General features: G+C 38.7%; 1 protein-coding gene across 4 annotated transcripts in view; it reads left to right on the top strand.

The window, feature by feature from the left end:
* CAST (calpastatin) overlaps positions 1-16,987 on the top strand; it is a 118,177-nt gene that overhangs the window by 96,158 nt on the left and 5,032 nt on the right. For 3 of the 4 annotated variants that reach the window (XM_036279853.1, XM_036279855.1, XM_036279856.1), the window contains 6 exons: positions 1,188-1,286; positions 4,139-4,243; positions 5,470-5,559; positions 6,875-6,910; positions 7,348-7,440; positions 8,684-8,755. In XM_036279853.1, coding sequence (XP_036135746.1) covers positions 1,188-1,286; positions 4,139-4,243; positions 5,470-5,559; positions 6,875-6,910; positions 7,348-7,440; positions 8,684-8,755 — 495 coding nt within the window. The remainder of the gene's footprint in view (positions 1-1,187; positions 1,287-4,138; positions 4,244-5,469; positions 5,560-6,874; positions 6,911-7,347; positions 7,441-8,683; positions 8,756-16,987) is intronic. The other variant, XM_036279854.1, reaches the window with a different exon arrangement.

The raw sequence follows: 16,987 nt of genomic DNA on the forward strand, positions 1-16,987 counted from the left end.
AATCCTGTGTGGACAATGGCAGGAGAAAGACAATAAGTGACAAGTAGAAAAAAATTGTAAATTCTTGGAGTTGCCGGAAGTTTTTGTGCTCACATTTATACATAACATGATGGATGCTATGTATATTAGTAACAGATTAGAAAATATAATTATCTAACAAGATATCAGACTTATGTAAAGAAAACTGCAATCGAAGAAATGAATAGAAAAACAAGAACATGAAGAAATTAAAACCCATACATCCAATACAGTATAACTAAATGTTAGAAGAACAGTGGCCATTATTTCCAATTATTTTATAAGTGAATATTTTTATTAAAATACCAATACGTTACTTTATGTAACTCAAAATTATTCTGAAATATATTTGGAAAATGTATGCATAAAAATATGAAAAAAATACTGAAAAGCATTTTTCACTCTTTTTAGGGAAGATTAACCTAACTAAACAATAGGCTTGATTATACAATAATGGTTAAAAAAATACAGTTCTGATTCAGAAATCAAAGTCACAAATCAATGGAAAAAGAAATATAGGGAACATAAATGGCAGATTTAGTGGAAATCGTTTCAGAAAGATTCTGGAATAATATGCTGTTTAACATTAAGAAAAATGATAAAACTGAAGCCTTATATCAGATAGCAAGTAACAGTACTACATCGTCATACCTAATATATTATCAGAATTTAAAATATGTGATAAGCACCTAATTTAGGTGAGCCAGGCCATGGGATACAAGCACACTCACTCATTGCTTTTACAGTATGAATTCCTAGCAACTTTTGAGAGGGCATTTTTGCAGAATATAGCTAATACCATAAAAAGAACCACTACTAGAACTTTGATTCAGGGCAACTGTTACAAAGAAGAATGATAAAAAACTGCAAACAACCTAAATGTACAGTAAGAAATGTGTAAATCAGCCACAAAGCTCTAAGTCATTAGCTTATTGAACACCATTTAGAATAATAAATAGGAATAGAAAGTTGTGGGAAATAATACCACGGAGTAAGAGATAGAATAAAAATTGCTCTTAAGATTCTGTGTAACTGTGATCATCTGGATCAAGAGAATTAATCATTAAGCTATATTAAGAGTTGTATTTAAGTGATGGCATTGTGAACATAATTTCATATATAACATTAATATTAAAAATCTCTCTCTCTCTCTTTTTTTTTAACAAAAGCCATTAGAAAATGCTAGACTGTCAGCTGCCATCTCAGAACTGGTCTCCCAAACCCCAGCGACAACCACCCACTCTGCAGGTCCAGCCCCTGGCGCTCAGGTAGGCAACATCTTTTATAAATATTTATTTTCCCAGCAGCAGCAACAACAAGAAGAAAGAAAATAGGACTCCTGCTAGAGTAAGTGGAAATAGACAAAAATTGTTAGAAATATTGGCACCTTCAGAAGAGAGAAGACTGGCAATTTAGGGAGATGACAAAATATTGAAAATGGTTTCATGAAACAATATGTGTGAAAACATTTTACACATAGTTGAGGAGCTTCAATTTTTGCTTTATTAGAATTGAAAGTGCAATGTACATTGTGTATGTATTTGAATAATTGGATTTTAAAACTTTTTGAGCTTTCCTAATAATTGACTTTTTTCCTTTTTTATATTTTTTAACACATGCTGTAAATACTACCCATTATTTAATCTCAAGTTTATTTTATGAAATTGTTCAGTGTTTGAGCTTTTTGTCCCCTGCAAATTAACAAACATGTCATAGAACAGCATTGTTTTCCTCCCATTCACACCGGTAAAAACTTGTCATTTTCTTGCTAGCAACAGAAAAACCTCAGCATCAATACTGTTTTAATTATTTACATGTTCCGAGGGATCAAAGTTCTTCCAGACTTCCTTGATTAATTTTCTGTGCAGGACCAAATGTGGAATTATTGAGAAGACCTCGGCACATCAAACGCTAGAGATTGCCCTAAACCAGACCCCCATCTCCTCCGGTTGAGAAGTGCCTGGTTTGCTAGATGGAGATGAAGTAGCTTCAGTGAAGTCAGCTCTGCTTCCTTTCCTTTTGATGTAGCATCAAAGCTCACTTAGTGCTGTAGTCAGAGATTCTGAAAGAATTTTCATCCTGTTGGGTCAGCCTCAGGAGCATCTGAAAATATCCAGAGGCACAAATGACAAAGCCCAGACCCAGGGCAGTTCCACCATTAGTAGCTATAATCCTGGGCTCTCATGAAGCACTTAAAACTAGTAGAATGCTGTGTGTATGACACCCACATGATGAAAGTCCCTGTGCAACAGAAAGGAAGAATCATTAATAACGCAGGCTGCCACTGACACTCTGTTCTTAATGCTCAGGTGACAGGTTCTGCCCTGATTGGGGCTGTTTGTAGATGTCCACAACCAAAAGTCTTTTTTTTTTTTAGCAAAAAGTGTCCTGATTTTGTTTTCGCTTTCAATTATGTTTTATTTTTCAATTACAGTTTACATTCAGTATTGTTTTGTATTGGTTTCAGGTATACAACATAGGAGTTAAACAATCATATACTTTACAAAGTGTTTTCCCCCAGATATTTGCAGTACACACCTGGCACCATAGTTATTAAATATTATTGACTCTATTCCTATGCTGTTCTTTACAGTATCAATCTGTTCTCAGTCCCTTCGCCTTTTCACCCAGGACCCCAATGCTCCTCTCCCCTGGCAACCATCCGTCTGCTTTCTCACTACGAGTCTGTTTCAATTTTGTTCATTTATTTTGTTCTTTAGTTTTCACTTATAAGTGAAATTATATGGTTTTTGTCTTTCTCTGACTCATTTTACTTAGCATAATACCCTCTAGGTCCATCTATATTGTCACAAATGGTAAGATTTCATTCTTCTGATGGGCACTTGGGTTGCTTCCAAATCTTGGCTATTGTACATAAAACTGCAATGAACATAAGGGTGTATATATCCTTTTGAATTAGTGTTTCATGTTTCTATGGATATATACCCAGAAGTGGAATTGCTAGGTGATAAGGCAATTCCATTTTTTATTATTTTGAGGACCCTCCACACTGTTTTCCATAGTGGCTGCACTAATCTGCATTTCCACCAACAGTGCACAAGAGTTCACTTTTCTCCACATCCTCACCAACACTTGTTTGTTGATATATTGATGATAGCCATTCTGACAGGTGTGAGGTAATATCTCTCACTGTGGTTTTAATTTGCATTTCTCTGGTGATTAGTTGCAATGAGCATCTTTTCATATGTCTATTGGTCCTCTGTATGTTCTATTTGGAGAAGTGTCTATTCAGGTCCTCTGCCCATTATTAAATTGGATTGTTTGGTTGTTGTATGAGTTCTTTATAAATTTTGGATATTAACCCCTTATCGGATTTATTATTGGTGAATGTGTTCTCCTATTTAGTAGGTTGTCTTTTCATTTTGTTGGTTTCTTTTGCTGTGCAAAAACTCTTTAGTTTGATGTCATTTCATTTGTTTATTTTTAATTTTGTCTGTGGAGAGATATCAGAAAAAAATATTATTAAGAGAAATGTCAGAGATTATACTGCCTATGTTTTCTTCTAGGAGTTTTATGGTTTTGAGTCTTACATTTAAATCTTTAGTGTAAGAAGGTTTAGTTTCATTTTTTGCATGCATTTGCCTTTTACAAATATGTTTTAGAATGATACCTGTATCAGGTTTTCCATCAGAAGGTCTAGTTTCAGTTAATATTTTATTTGGAGCCATCACTAAAATTAGGTATAATCTTTATTTAAATGAATAGACTTGGAAATCAAAGAGTAAACTATGCTATAGTAATAATTCACGTGAGTTTTCACTGCTGGGGACATTAGACTATCTGTAGTGTTACAGACACTAGAGTATCTTAAGACACATTTCCTAGCAAATCAGACCAGTGAACCCTATCTTTTTGGGAAAGACCTGTTTTCTTGGCGGGTGAAAGACATATGGGGGTGGGGCAGGGGGGGACAGACACTGAGAGCCAGAAAGCAGGAGAAGCAGCCCGGGCCAGGGTTGGCAGCCCAGTGCCTCCCGCCCCCGGCCCATCTCCCTCATGGAAATGCTTAGGGAAATCTTTGTGACAGTGTTGGGGCCACACTCCAATGGGTGACCTGTTTTGGCCAACCAGTGACTAATTCAGATTTACTTTTAAACAGAAGGACAGCAAAGAGCTCGACGATGCCCTGGATCAACTTTCTGACCGTCTAGGGCAAAGGCAGCCTGATCCAGATGAGGACAAACCACTGAAGGATAAAGTCAGGGTAAGAGTGGAAATTTAAGACTTTTTTCATAGCATAGCATACCATACCCTCAACACAATGAGGAAAAAATACATTTCGGACTTTGGAGTTAATGCATCTTTGGATGACTGTCTCACTTTTCCCTCTCTGTGGTCTTTGTTGTGTTTCTTTACCTCTTCGGTGAGTACTGTGCCCAGATTCAGGCAAATGTCCTGTCTATGAGACCAAGCCTGGTGATGATGGGAAAGCACAGCTCAGCTTGGTGGTTTTACCGGCAGACTTCGTATGCATGATACCTGCTGTGGGCATGCCGTGGCCATGCCGTGGCCACGGTCCCCCAGTGGCCTCTGCTGTCACAACTAACTGTGTGCAGACGCCGAAAGCAAGAGAGCTTTGCACTAGGACTTCACTGCTGTGCAGAGGTGTCTACAAGGCACACATTGCTAACTGCGTATCTTCTTGCAACATGTCCAAGTACTTATTTATACTTAACAACGTGCAATATTTAACGATACATTTTGCTTGGAACCAGGAAGTAACACCATCCAAATCAGTGTCCCAAGGGCGTTTTAAAGAATCATTATGTCTTGATTCTACCATCGTCATAGGAATATTGATGTGAACTTAATCTATATTTAAAAAATGAAATTATAAAGATGTAGGTAAATCAAAAGCACCCCCTCCCTGGGTGGGAAAGAGTTAATGTCACTGAATTTGTGACAGAGAGAGACCAGCCACACCCCACTGAGGTGGGGGTGCTGGACAGTAGGTGCTGCTTATCAGCAAGTGTTGTGTCTGCAACACAAGCTGTCAGCACACCCATCCGGCTTTGCTACTTGTCCTGGTCCTTCAGGGTCCCGTATAAATAGGGTTACTGTTACCTCTCCAAGTGCCATGGTACAGTGACTTGATTTTTTTTATTTGAAAAGTGAAACTCTCAGAAAAAGGTATTTTATGCCTTTGGGTTTTATCTCTTTACATGGTTTCTGAGGATAATTGTTTAATCATTTATTTTACTTTAAAATACAGATAGAAAATTCAGATGTAGAAGCACCATGGGTTTACTTTTCTTCATCAACTAATAGTCCGTTCAGGTCATGCATTTGTTATTCTCCTGCTTAAAAAATAAAAATAGACCATATATTCTGCCTCAGAAAAGTACAATAAAGCTGGATGCCACATTTCGGAATGTATTCTGTAAGCAAAGGAGGAAAGGGATATTAATGACATTCCTTCCATGTTTATAGGAAAAAGCTAAGGCTGAACATAGAGACAAGCTGGGAGAAAGAGATGACACTATCCCACCTGAATACAGACATCTCTTGGATAAAGATAAGGTAAATGTCGAGATTGGATATACACCACAAAACTTTTTAACTTCAAACCTCACTTGAAATGAACAGGAGGTGCACTTAAACAATAGCATAACAGTGTAGCATGACTATTTTTAATGTGTCCCTGTTGAGCAGGCTGTCTAGGCTTCTATTTAATATTTATTTACTCCAAGATCGTTTGATGTTCAGTTAAGTTGGACACCATGGCGTAAAGAGAGTTGAATAGTGTTCAGTCACTCACTGATGCTCAACAGTGGTTCCAAGGTATGTACACAGATGAGTTCTTTTTATAAGAAAAGTCTATAAAAGAAATAATATTTGTAATCCTAACTGAAGTAGAGCCTGTCTATTAATATAGGAACTAGTATTGGAATATTTAATAGGGCAAATAAGGCACCTCAAGATCTGGGGTCTCCCTTTCTTCCTTCTCTTACACCCCCATCAGCACTGTTGAGTGAAGACAGGCAAAGCCGTATCCTTACAAGTGCTGTTTCTACATCTAAACATACTCTGTTCAAGGAGTCCGGGCCTGTTGCCTCTAACACAGAAGCCAGTTTTTCTTAGGTCAACCTGGCCTATACCTCTTTCCAGCCTGTTTGGCTCCTAGTTGTAAGTCAGTTAGATGATAAATAACCCTTTCCAGGCCTGCTGATCAGATACAAACAAGGAAGTCCAAATTACATCCATCTTTCTGTATTGCTTCATTTGGTTTAAAGGGGGTTATCAGCTTGAGTGTCTCCTCTTACAGGAATCAATTCTCCTTGTTGTATTCAGTATTCTTGGAGATAGCAATTCTGCACCCAGCTGCAATCCTCCCTGCTTTGAGAGTACCACCTGACCCTGCTTGGATTCTTTGGAAAATGCATTAGTTAATGTCTTTGGCTTTCTAGATGGGAAAAATCCCTGAGGAGTTGTACTGGTAATCCTGACTGAAAAAACAAAAAAACAAAAAACATGTCTCTGCAGACTGCACCTCAAATCCTTCTGCATTATACTAAGCACAGTAAATAAGACATAAAATCACAAGTTACTTTTTGTAACATTTTAAGTAGAATTGTAACACACGATAGCGAAGAGTTCCTAAATAATTAGTGTTTCTTTCACTTCCAGGGCCAAACTCTCTTGCATTTTTTCCCATTAAAATAGTTATAAGGTAGTAATGAAGCAAAGCCAGGGGAGCATAGTAGGGACCTAGGTTAATCAGTTGTTGCAAATATATACCCTCCAAGTCAAGTCACTGGATAATATAAATACTGACTGCACCTCAGTAAACCTTTACAAAACCTATGTCTAACCAATAGCCTGCTTTGTTTTTAAGGGCACGCCACCTAAAGAGAAACCCAAGGAATCAAAGGTAAATACCACAGCCGCATGTTTCTATAAAATATATATTTTTTAATTCCAGCTGCATTTTTTTGCAGTTGAGAAATCTAAAATTTATTGAATGCCTACCCCATGCTTGATACGATGCCATGTGCATTTAAGAGTGTGTTATTATTATTTCATTCAGTCTTCCCAGGAACCCTTCAAAATAGGCAGTTCCATTTTCTATATGAGAATGTCAAGGCTCAGAGAATACCACGCAACTTGCTGTCAGTATTTTCCTGTTTTAATATCTCCTTTATAATATATTACTTTAACAGGAGAAGAATGTCAGCAAGTTGTTGTTGTTATTGTTTGTTTGTTTATTTTGTTTTTCCAGTAAACATCTTCAGTGATGTGGGAAAAGCTACTATATAGCATTCTTGCCTTGCATTTCTTCACTGATGGTTATTCTGATTAATGTCTCAGAAACCTGCAGATGACCAAGACCCCACTGATGCCCTGTCCAAGGATTTAGACGGCCGTCCTCCAGCTGCAGAAACCTCAGAGAACACAGCACAGGTACTGTGCTCTTTCATATTGACTTTCTTTGAATGTGTGTACGTATATATAATTTAAGACTATGAAGTGAATTGAATGATGCCATAGAGAACTTGAAAAGAGAAAAAATATAATTCTACTACCTCGCAAACACTATTGAGTACGTTTCTTGTCCTTGTCCATTGGTATATATTTTACGTAGTTGTACGTAAGCGGTGTATTTTATGGACTCTCAACATTATTTCATAAATGCTTTCCATGTTGCTGCTCTATTGGCGTCATTTCTGATGGCTGCACTGTGTTGCTGGAAAACAGGAGGGCTTGGTCTGTGTTCATTTGATATGGAAGCGGTCCCTTACGACACCTCCTCTCTCAGGCCGCTGCCCTGGGGTTCCCTCCTCATCCCTCAGGGCCTAGTTCAACCATCAGCTCCTTCGGGAAGACTTCTCTTACTACTTCTCCCTTCCCTGTCGTCTGGGTGACTTCTGAGTCACCGACAGTAACGTGTATTACACCGCCAGGCTGTGTGCTTTATATGGTAGTGGTGTATCTTTGACCTCCGTGCTCAGTATTAGCCAAATGCCTGGCATATAGCAGATGCTCAAAACATGATTATTAGTGAATGGAAAAATAATGTGTAACTCAGCTGTGTGGCATTTTACCTATATATTATACCCTTCCATAAATCGGAAGGGAAAATGAAATGACTGTCCTTGTTATTGTGAGAAGAATTAACACTACAGAGCTCGGGTTGGCGTGGCTTTGGCAGCTATTAAGCACATCTCCCACTCACTGAATTGCCAGTCCTTCCCCTTTTGGGTGATTTAATTTCTAGTTTAATTTCTAATTTCTCACTCCTGGAACCTTGAAAATAATGCCTTTTTGGTGAGTGGACTTTATATTTATGTGTGCCTTCTTCCCCCAGCTGTCTATGGTTGTCTCCACTGTTCCATTGCTCTTCGTGACACTGAACGGTGTCCTATTCTTAGCCTGTGGCAGTCATAGAGATTGGCAGAGCATCCGTGTGGCCAACATTTTCCTCATTTTTTTTATCCTTTTACTTCCTACCTTAATCACTTCTTGGTACATTCACCATTGTTCAAAAAATCGTCACTAAAATGCCCCAAGTTTTCTATTATTTAATTAAATTGGAGATCTCTAGGCTATTAAAAAGAATGGTCTGAACTGATGCAATTGCAGCCAATACTTAATTCCTACGGGGATTAATGATAGCAGGAGTCTCACTACCTGTCTGCTGCCCTAGGACAAAGCCAAGAAGACTGCTTCCGGCTCCAGAGCGTCCAGGAATGGGGGGAAGGCGAAGGACCCAGCAAAGGTACATAGAGCGGTTAACTATACTGCAAATTCGTTTAGCAATCGCACCGCTATCCTTTTAGTCATTTAATTTCTGATTGGAATCTATTTAGAATAAAAATTTAAGCATTAAACATGATCACAGCCTGTCTTGGTAAAGAAAATGAAGTTTTAAAATTTTTAAAACGAACTGGTACTTTAGAAATCTCAATGAGCCTTCTTAGCACAGTTGTTAGACCACCTGAGTGCCGCGCTGAGCTGGAGAATGTTGCGCAAAGTACTGCTGAGGCCACTGTAATCTTCCGGAGCCCAGTGGCAGCTACGCCATCCGTGCTGGGCCCTCTTCCCTTCCAGCCACATGCCCCCGCTGTCTCAGATGGCCTCGCCTTCTACTTCAAAGAGAAAAATTGAGGTCACCCTGCAGAAAATCCATAAGCTCCTCTTCCTGCTTACCCACTGAGAAACCTTCTCCTGCCTTCCTTTCTCTCAGCAGTCAGTGATCAACCCTCTCTATCTCAATTTTTTACCCTTAAACATATTTATTATAAACTCTTGCTCAACTCCAAAAACATTATATATTCAAACTTAGTAGCCCTCTGTCTACTCCCCTATATCCCTCCATCCTTGAAAGAACTAAGATTTCTGTTTCCTCTTCTGCCTTGACATGCTGGTTGCGGTATCATTAGCTCCTGTTTAGTTGATCTCTCAGTAGTGTAAGCTGCGGGGCCTTGGAATTGCTCCTGCAGTGGGACCGAGAGTTGGGGGGATGTTGGGATGGGGGAATGCCCTTTGCACCTTCACCTCTCTAAGGACCCAGCCCACCACTTTCAACGGAACATTTCCACTTGCATAACACATGGGCAGTGTTCATATACTGTAATTCATTCCACCTAAATTACCATCAATACAACAAGCCAATATTTTGTGTTCCATTAAGAAGAAAAAGTGCTATGCTGCTCTTCCTTAGGCCGTTGCAAATTGAGACATTTTAAAAGGCAGGAGGAGTACCACCAGAGAATGTGGTTTATATAAATTTTAGAATATAGAAGTAGTATATAGAATTAGGGAAGATGTGAGAGTTTCTATGACCCAAAATATTAATCAGATACCACCTGGGAGACAAGACTATGCGTATAGAAGTTTTCACGTTGCTCTAGAAAGCAGAACTAGGGCTAATGCGTGGAAGCTGCAGGTTCCAGTTTCTTAGAATGGGGCACTAATGGGACAGAACAGCTGGGAGCGTCTCCTCTTATTGAAGGTATTCAAACTTGGTCAGTAAGTTGGATTAGACAATTCCAGAACGTACGATCAGCTGGTTATTACTATGATCCCCTAACTATAGTGAGAAATGAAAGGTGCAGCTTTAAACACAGTCCAGCTACATCAAAAATATTTAAAACAAGATACTTCCAGTTCAAGATGCAACACAGGAAGAGCCTGGACTCACCTCCTTCCATGGACACACGGAAGCTACAGCTACAGGTGAAACAATTTCCTCTGAAAAAAAAAATCCAGAAACTGGCTGAGTGACTCTTACTCATTGGACAAGTGAGGAAAAAACCCACATCAGAGAAGGTAGGAGAGGCTAAGACGCAATCCTGCCGTAAACCTTACCCCAGTGTGGCAACCTACACTTGAGGGAACTCAAAACCCAGAGCTTCTCCCTGAAGAACTAAGTTTGAAGCCCACAGTGGTACCCCAACTTTTAAGAACTGAACCTGAGAGACAAGGCCCCCAAACATCTCGCGGTGAAAGCCAGCAAGGCTGTCTCCGATGCCCTGCGAAGCCAGTGAACTGATAAAATGGCCATAAAGGGCTTGCACACTGGGACTCAACGGCCCAGCACAGAGGCAGCTGGCTGAGAGGCGCCTAAACTTTCTCTGAAAGAGGCTGAAGTGTCATCCTGAAGAACAGGCATCTGGCCCACACCGAGGAGCCTGCTGAATTGCTTGCCAGGGACAGGGGCTGGGTGCCAGGTTCACTCTCCTGCGCTCCGGCCAGCAGGTGCCCCGTTGGTGTCACCCACTGCTTCACTCCAGCTGCTCCCGGGGGACGCCTCTAGATTATCTGCTTCTGGTGGCCAGTGTGACTTACCCCCTGTGGCCCCATGTAACTGTGTATTTGCACACTTTAAAAGCTGATGCCCGAGCCTTGGCCAGTTTGGTTCGGTGGTTAGAGCATCGGCCTGCGGACTGAAAATAAATAGGTTGCTTGGACAATCACAGAGATTCGAGAGAGAATCAAAGCTAGGACAAGGTGGAATGATAAGCTTCATGTCTTCTAGAAGGCCACTCCCTCAAGACTGGAGGGGTGGCTGTTCTATCTAAAGTATAGAAACCAACGCAAAGTATCAGGAAAATGAAAAAAGAGGAACATGTTTCAAACAAAAAAGATAAAACCACAAAAAAGTTCTTAGTCAAGTGGAGATAAGTGATTTACCTGTAAAGAGTTCAAAATACTGTTTAGAAAGATGCTCATCAGACTCCATGAGCCTCCAATAGACTAGGTGAAGAAGAGAGGATCAGAAAGTGGCAGAGGAGCTCAGAGGAGCAAAAAGAAAATGAAGATAGCTTAAGGAATTTATGGGGAAGGGAAGGAAGGGAAAGGGGAGGAGAGACAGAACCAAGGATAACTCATTTCCGCCTGGGGATTCCAGCAAGGAGTCTGCCAGCAGACTTCCAGGACTCTCCAACTTGAGAACCCCTACCAGGCACGGGCACACCCAAAGCCCCATGTGCTAAGCACACCTCTCTCCTCACACTGCCACCAGCCTTTTTATTTCTTTTCAAGGCAGCTTGTTTTTACAGGCACACTCCCAACTTTAGCAGCAAATCAGCTTCAGTAAGAGAAACCAAAAACGTGTGCTATACTGCCAACGTCTGGAAGAGTAAACGTATTTTAATTGCCAGTGTGTTAAGCAGAATCAAAGTAAGCAAAGCCTTACCTAACTGAGAAAGGCGCTTGTTACTTCAAATGCGAGGGCAGAGGCACATTTCATCAAACACTATGAAAGTCATAGTAATATGGTATCACAAAAAGAAAAACACAATTTTGCAGCAACCAAAGTCAAAGACATGTGGAATATTACTATCTAACTGATAAAGAATTCAAAATAGCTGTTATGAAGAAATTCAACAACCTATAAGAAAACTCAAGTCAATTAACTCAGGAATTAAATTAATGAATAGAAGGAGTACTTTATCAAAGAGATGAAAATTATAAAAAAGAACCAAGCAAATTCTGGAGCTGAAGAATTCAATAAATGAGATGTGTATAAAAAAAAAATGCTCATTACTAATCATCAGAGAAATGCAAATTAAAATGACAATGAGGTATCATCTCACACCTGCTAGAATGGCTACCATCAAATCAACAAACAAATACTGGCAAGAATGTGGAGAAAAAGGAACCCAACTACACTGCTGGTGGGAATGCAGACTGATGCAGCCAATATGGAAAACAGTGTGGAGTTTCCTCAAAGAATTAAAAATGGAACTGCCATTTGACCCAGTGATCCACTTCTAGGAATATATCGTAAGAATCCCAAAACACCACCAGAAAGAATATATGCAGCCCATGTTCATAGCAGTGTTATTTACAATAGCTAAGATCTGAAAACAGCCCAAGTGCCCATCAGTAGATGAGTGGATAAAAAAGCTGTGGTACATATACACAATGGAGTACTATGCAGCTATAAGAAAGAAAGATCTCACATCCTCTGAGATGACATGGAGGGACCTAGAGATGATTATGGTAAGCAAAATAAACAAGTGAGAGAAAGACAAATATCATATGATCTCACTTACATGTGGAATCTAATGAAAAAAATAAACTCATGAATAAAAGAGAACCAGAGGCATGGAAACATGAAACAGACTGACAAATCTCAAAGGGAAAAGGGGCAGAAAGAGATTAACCAAAAAACTTATATGCCCTGCCCATGGACACAGACAATCGGGTGGTGAAGGCCTGGGACAGGGAGGGAACTGGATTGGGGGGGGTAAGGAGAGAAAAAAGGGGGACATCTGTAATACTCTCAACAATAAAGATTTAAAAAAAATAAACGAGATGCAGAGTGCATTTAAAACGCATTGGAAATGTAGCAGATAAGATTGAAGAAATATTAAACAGTCTGGAGGACAGGAATCTAGAAATGATTCTGGTGGAAAAGGAGAGAGAACTAAGACTTTTTAAAAGTGAGGAAACTGCCCCGGCTGGTTTGGCTCAGCAGTTGGCGCATTGGCCTGTGGACCAGAGAGTCCAGGGTTCGGTTCCTGCTAGGGACACATACCAAAAATAAATAAATAAAAGTGAGGAAACTGAGAACCATCAGACTCTATTATAAAAACTAATGTAAGAATAATGAATATACCAGAAGGAGAAGAGGGCAGAGAGTTTACTTAAAGAAATAAAAGCTGAGACTTCCCAAACCTGGGGAAGGAACTAAACATAAAAGTCCACAAAATTAAGAGAACACCTTATCATCTCAGTGAAAGAAGACCTTCTCCAAAATATATTATAATTAAACTGTCAAACGTCAATGATAAAGAATTTTAAAGATAGCAGGGATCAGAAGAAAGTAACCTGCAAAGGAATCCCCATTAAGCTATCAGCAGATTTCGCAGCAGAAACTCTACCGGCCAGGAGAGAGTGGAATGACATATTCAAAACATTGAAAGATGAAAATTGCCAACTAAGAATACTCATCCTGGCACAGTTATCCTTCAGATGTGGAGAATTAAAGGGTTTTCCAGACAGACAAAAGCTGAGGGAGTTCACCACCACTAGAACTGCCTTTCAAGAAATGCTGAAAGGAGTTCAATCCGAAAAGCAAAGAGAAAAGTACACAAAGTTTTTATTATGGTGTCATTCAGAATTAGAAGAGGTGTGTTAATTATAGCGTAAAGGTTAAAGGGAAGAAGCATTAAAAATAACTACAGCTACTACAATTTGTAACAAATTCACAGCATAAAATAATAGCATGTTAAAAACATAAAAGGGGAAGAGTAAAAACATGGAACTTTTATAGGTGAATAAAGATAAGTTGCTATCAGCAGAAAAAGGACTATTGTGTTTTCAATTTAAAAATAATTTTATAGCCCTGGCCGGTTTGGCTCAGCGGTTAGAGCATCAGCCTGTGGTCCCGAGAGACCCGGGTTCGGTTCCCGCTAAGGGCATGTACCTTGGTTGCAGTTTGTCCCCGGCCCTGGTTGGTCGTGTGGGTGGCAGCCACTCGATGTGTCCCTTTCACATCGATGTTTCTCTCTCTCTCTCTTCCTCTCTCTCCCTCCCACTCTACCTGAACAAAAAATGTCCTCGGGTGAGGATAAAAAATAAATAAATAAATAAATAAATAAATAAATAAATAAATAAAAATAATTTTATAATTACCCAATAGATGTTGTTTATAAATGAAAAAGAAAAAATGAACAAAGTGTTTACAATAATTATCAAGGCAGAGTTGACTATAACACAGTTTCATTTGGTGTCATTATTCTGTCAGTAATACGACTCTGGCCACCACCACCACCACGACCACCACACACACACACACACACACACACACACACACTTACTTGAAGGCATTGTGAGTTTTTGTTTTATTTTTTTGTAAATCACATGGTAACCACAAAACAAAAATCTAGAGCAGACACACAAAACAAAAAAATGGTAGGGGTTGGGGATGAATGAACAAATCACCATGGACAACCATCATCTTAATAAGGTAGACAGAAACAGAAGGAAAAAGAAACAATGGAGGTGCAAAATAACCAGAAGACAAAAGATAAAATGACAGTAGTAAGTCCTTACTAATCATCCTTAATGTAAATGGATTGAATTCACCAATCAAAAGGCACAGAATAAGTGAAAGAATTAAAACAACAACAACAACAAAACAAGACCCAACTATATGCTGCCTACAGGAGGCTCATTTCAATTCTAAAGACACAAAGAGGTTCGAAGTGAAGGGATGGAAGATAATATTCCAAGCAAGCAAAAACTGAAAGAAAGTGGGTGTAGCCATACTTATATCAGACAAATAGCCAGCCAAAAATGGTTACAAGAGACAAAGAAAGTAATTATATAATGATAAAGCAGTCAGTACATCAAGAAGATATAACAAATGTAAATATATATGCTCCCAACACCCAAGCATCAAAATAAGTTATGCAAATATTAATAAATCTTAGGGGACAAATAGACAATAAACAACAATAGTAGAGGACTTCAGTATCACATTATCAGTAATAGATAGATTAACCAGACAAAGTCAACAAGGAAATGTTGGAATTGAGCCATACTTTAGCACAAATTCACTTAACAGACATACAAAGAACATTCTGTCCAGCAGTAGAATACACATTCTTCTCAAGTATATATGGAACATTCTCCAACATAGATCATGACAGAACACAAAACAAAATACTAGCAAGTTTAAGAAAACTAAAATAATACCAACTATCTTTGCGGACTGCCATGGTATGACATTAGAAATGAACAACAAGAAGAAAGTGAGATCAACAAATATGTGGAAACTAAACAACACTCTGAACAACCAATGGGTCAAAGAAGAAATTAAAAGGGAAGTAAATTATCTCAAAACCAGTGAATATGGAAATATACCAAATCTTGTGAGATGCAGCAAAAATAGTTCTGATAGGAAAGTTTATTGTTTGTTTGTTTGTTTTTTATCCTCACCCGAGGACATTTTTTCCATTTTTTGTTCAGATAGAGTGGGAGGGAGAGAGAGGAAGAGAGAGAAAAACATCGATGTGAAAGGGACACATCGAGTGGCTGCCACCCGCACGACCCAACCAGAGCCGGGGACAAACTGCAACCGAGGTACGTGCCCTTAGCGGGAACCGAACCCGGGTCTCTCTGGACCGCAGGCCGACGCTCCAACCGCTGAGCCAAACCGGCCAGGGCCTGATAGGAAAGTTTATAGCAATAAATTAATGTATTAAGAATTGAGGAAGGTCCCAGAAAACAACTTAAGTCTATACCTTGAGGAACTAGAAGAAGAACAAATTAAGTCCAAGGTTAGAAGGACAAAGAAAGTAATAAAAAATCAGAGTGAAAATAAAATACAGAGCAGACAAACAATAGAAAGGATCAACAAACTAAAGAGCCGTATATTCAAAAAGAAAAAAATTACAAACCTTTATCTAGACTTACTAGGAAAGCAGAGAAGACTCAAACAATATCAGAAATGAAAGCGCAGACATTATAACTGGTACTACAGAAATATATAGGAACATAAGAAATCACTATGAACAATTATATGCCCCAAAATTACATAACCTAGAAGAAATGGATATATTTTTAAAAACACACAACCTACCAAGACTGAATCAGGATGAAATAGAAAATCTGAACAGACCAATTAAGAGTAAAGAGATTGAACCACTAATCAAAAAAATTCCTAACACACACACCCAGGACAAGATGGCTTCACTGCCGAACTCTATCAAATATTTGAAGAAGAATTAGCACTAAGCTTCCTTTAATGCTTCCAAAATATCAGGGAGGAGGAAGCACTTCAGAAGTTATTCTAGGAACCCAGCAGTATCTTGATACCAAAACTAGCTAAGGAAACCACAAGAAAACTATAGACTAATACTAATATCCTTGATGAATATAGATGCAAAAATTCTCAAAAAATTATCTGCAAACTGAATTCAAGAACACATTAAAAGAATTATACACCAGGACCATTTGGGACTTATCCCTGGGATGCAAGGAGAGTTCAACATAAGCAAGTCAATAAATGTAATATATCACACAAATGAAATGAAAGATAAAAATCACATGATCATCTCAATAGATGCAGAAAAAGCATTTGACAAAACACAATATCCTTTCATGATAAAAACCCTTAAAATATAGGGTATAGAAGGAACATACTTCAACATATTAAAAGCCATATACAACAAACCCAGAGCAAACATTACCCTCAATGGAAAAAAATGTAAAGCTTTCCCTATAAGATCAGAAACAAGAAAAGGATGCCCACTCTCAATAATCCTATTTAATATAGTACTGGATGTCCTAGTTAGATCAAATAGGCAAGACAAAGAAATGCAAGACATCCAAATTGGAAAGGAAAAAGTAAAATTGTTGGTATTTGCTGATACAGTTTTGTATATAAAAAATTCCAAAGAGTCAACCAAAAAAATATTGGAACTAATTAACAGCTTCTGTAAATTTTCAGGATAAAAAAAAAAATCAGCATACAGAAATCACTGGCATTCCT

This window comes from Molossus molossus, unplaced genomic scaffold, assembly GCF_014108415.1.
Source record: "Molossus molossus isolate mMolMol1 unplaced genomic scaffold, mMolMol1.p scaffold_m16_p_3, whole genome shotgun sequence".
Lineage (NCBI taxonomy): Eukaryota > Metazoa > Chordata > Mammalia > Chiroptera > Molossidae > Molossus > Molossus molossus.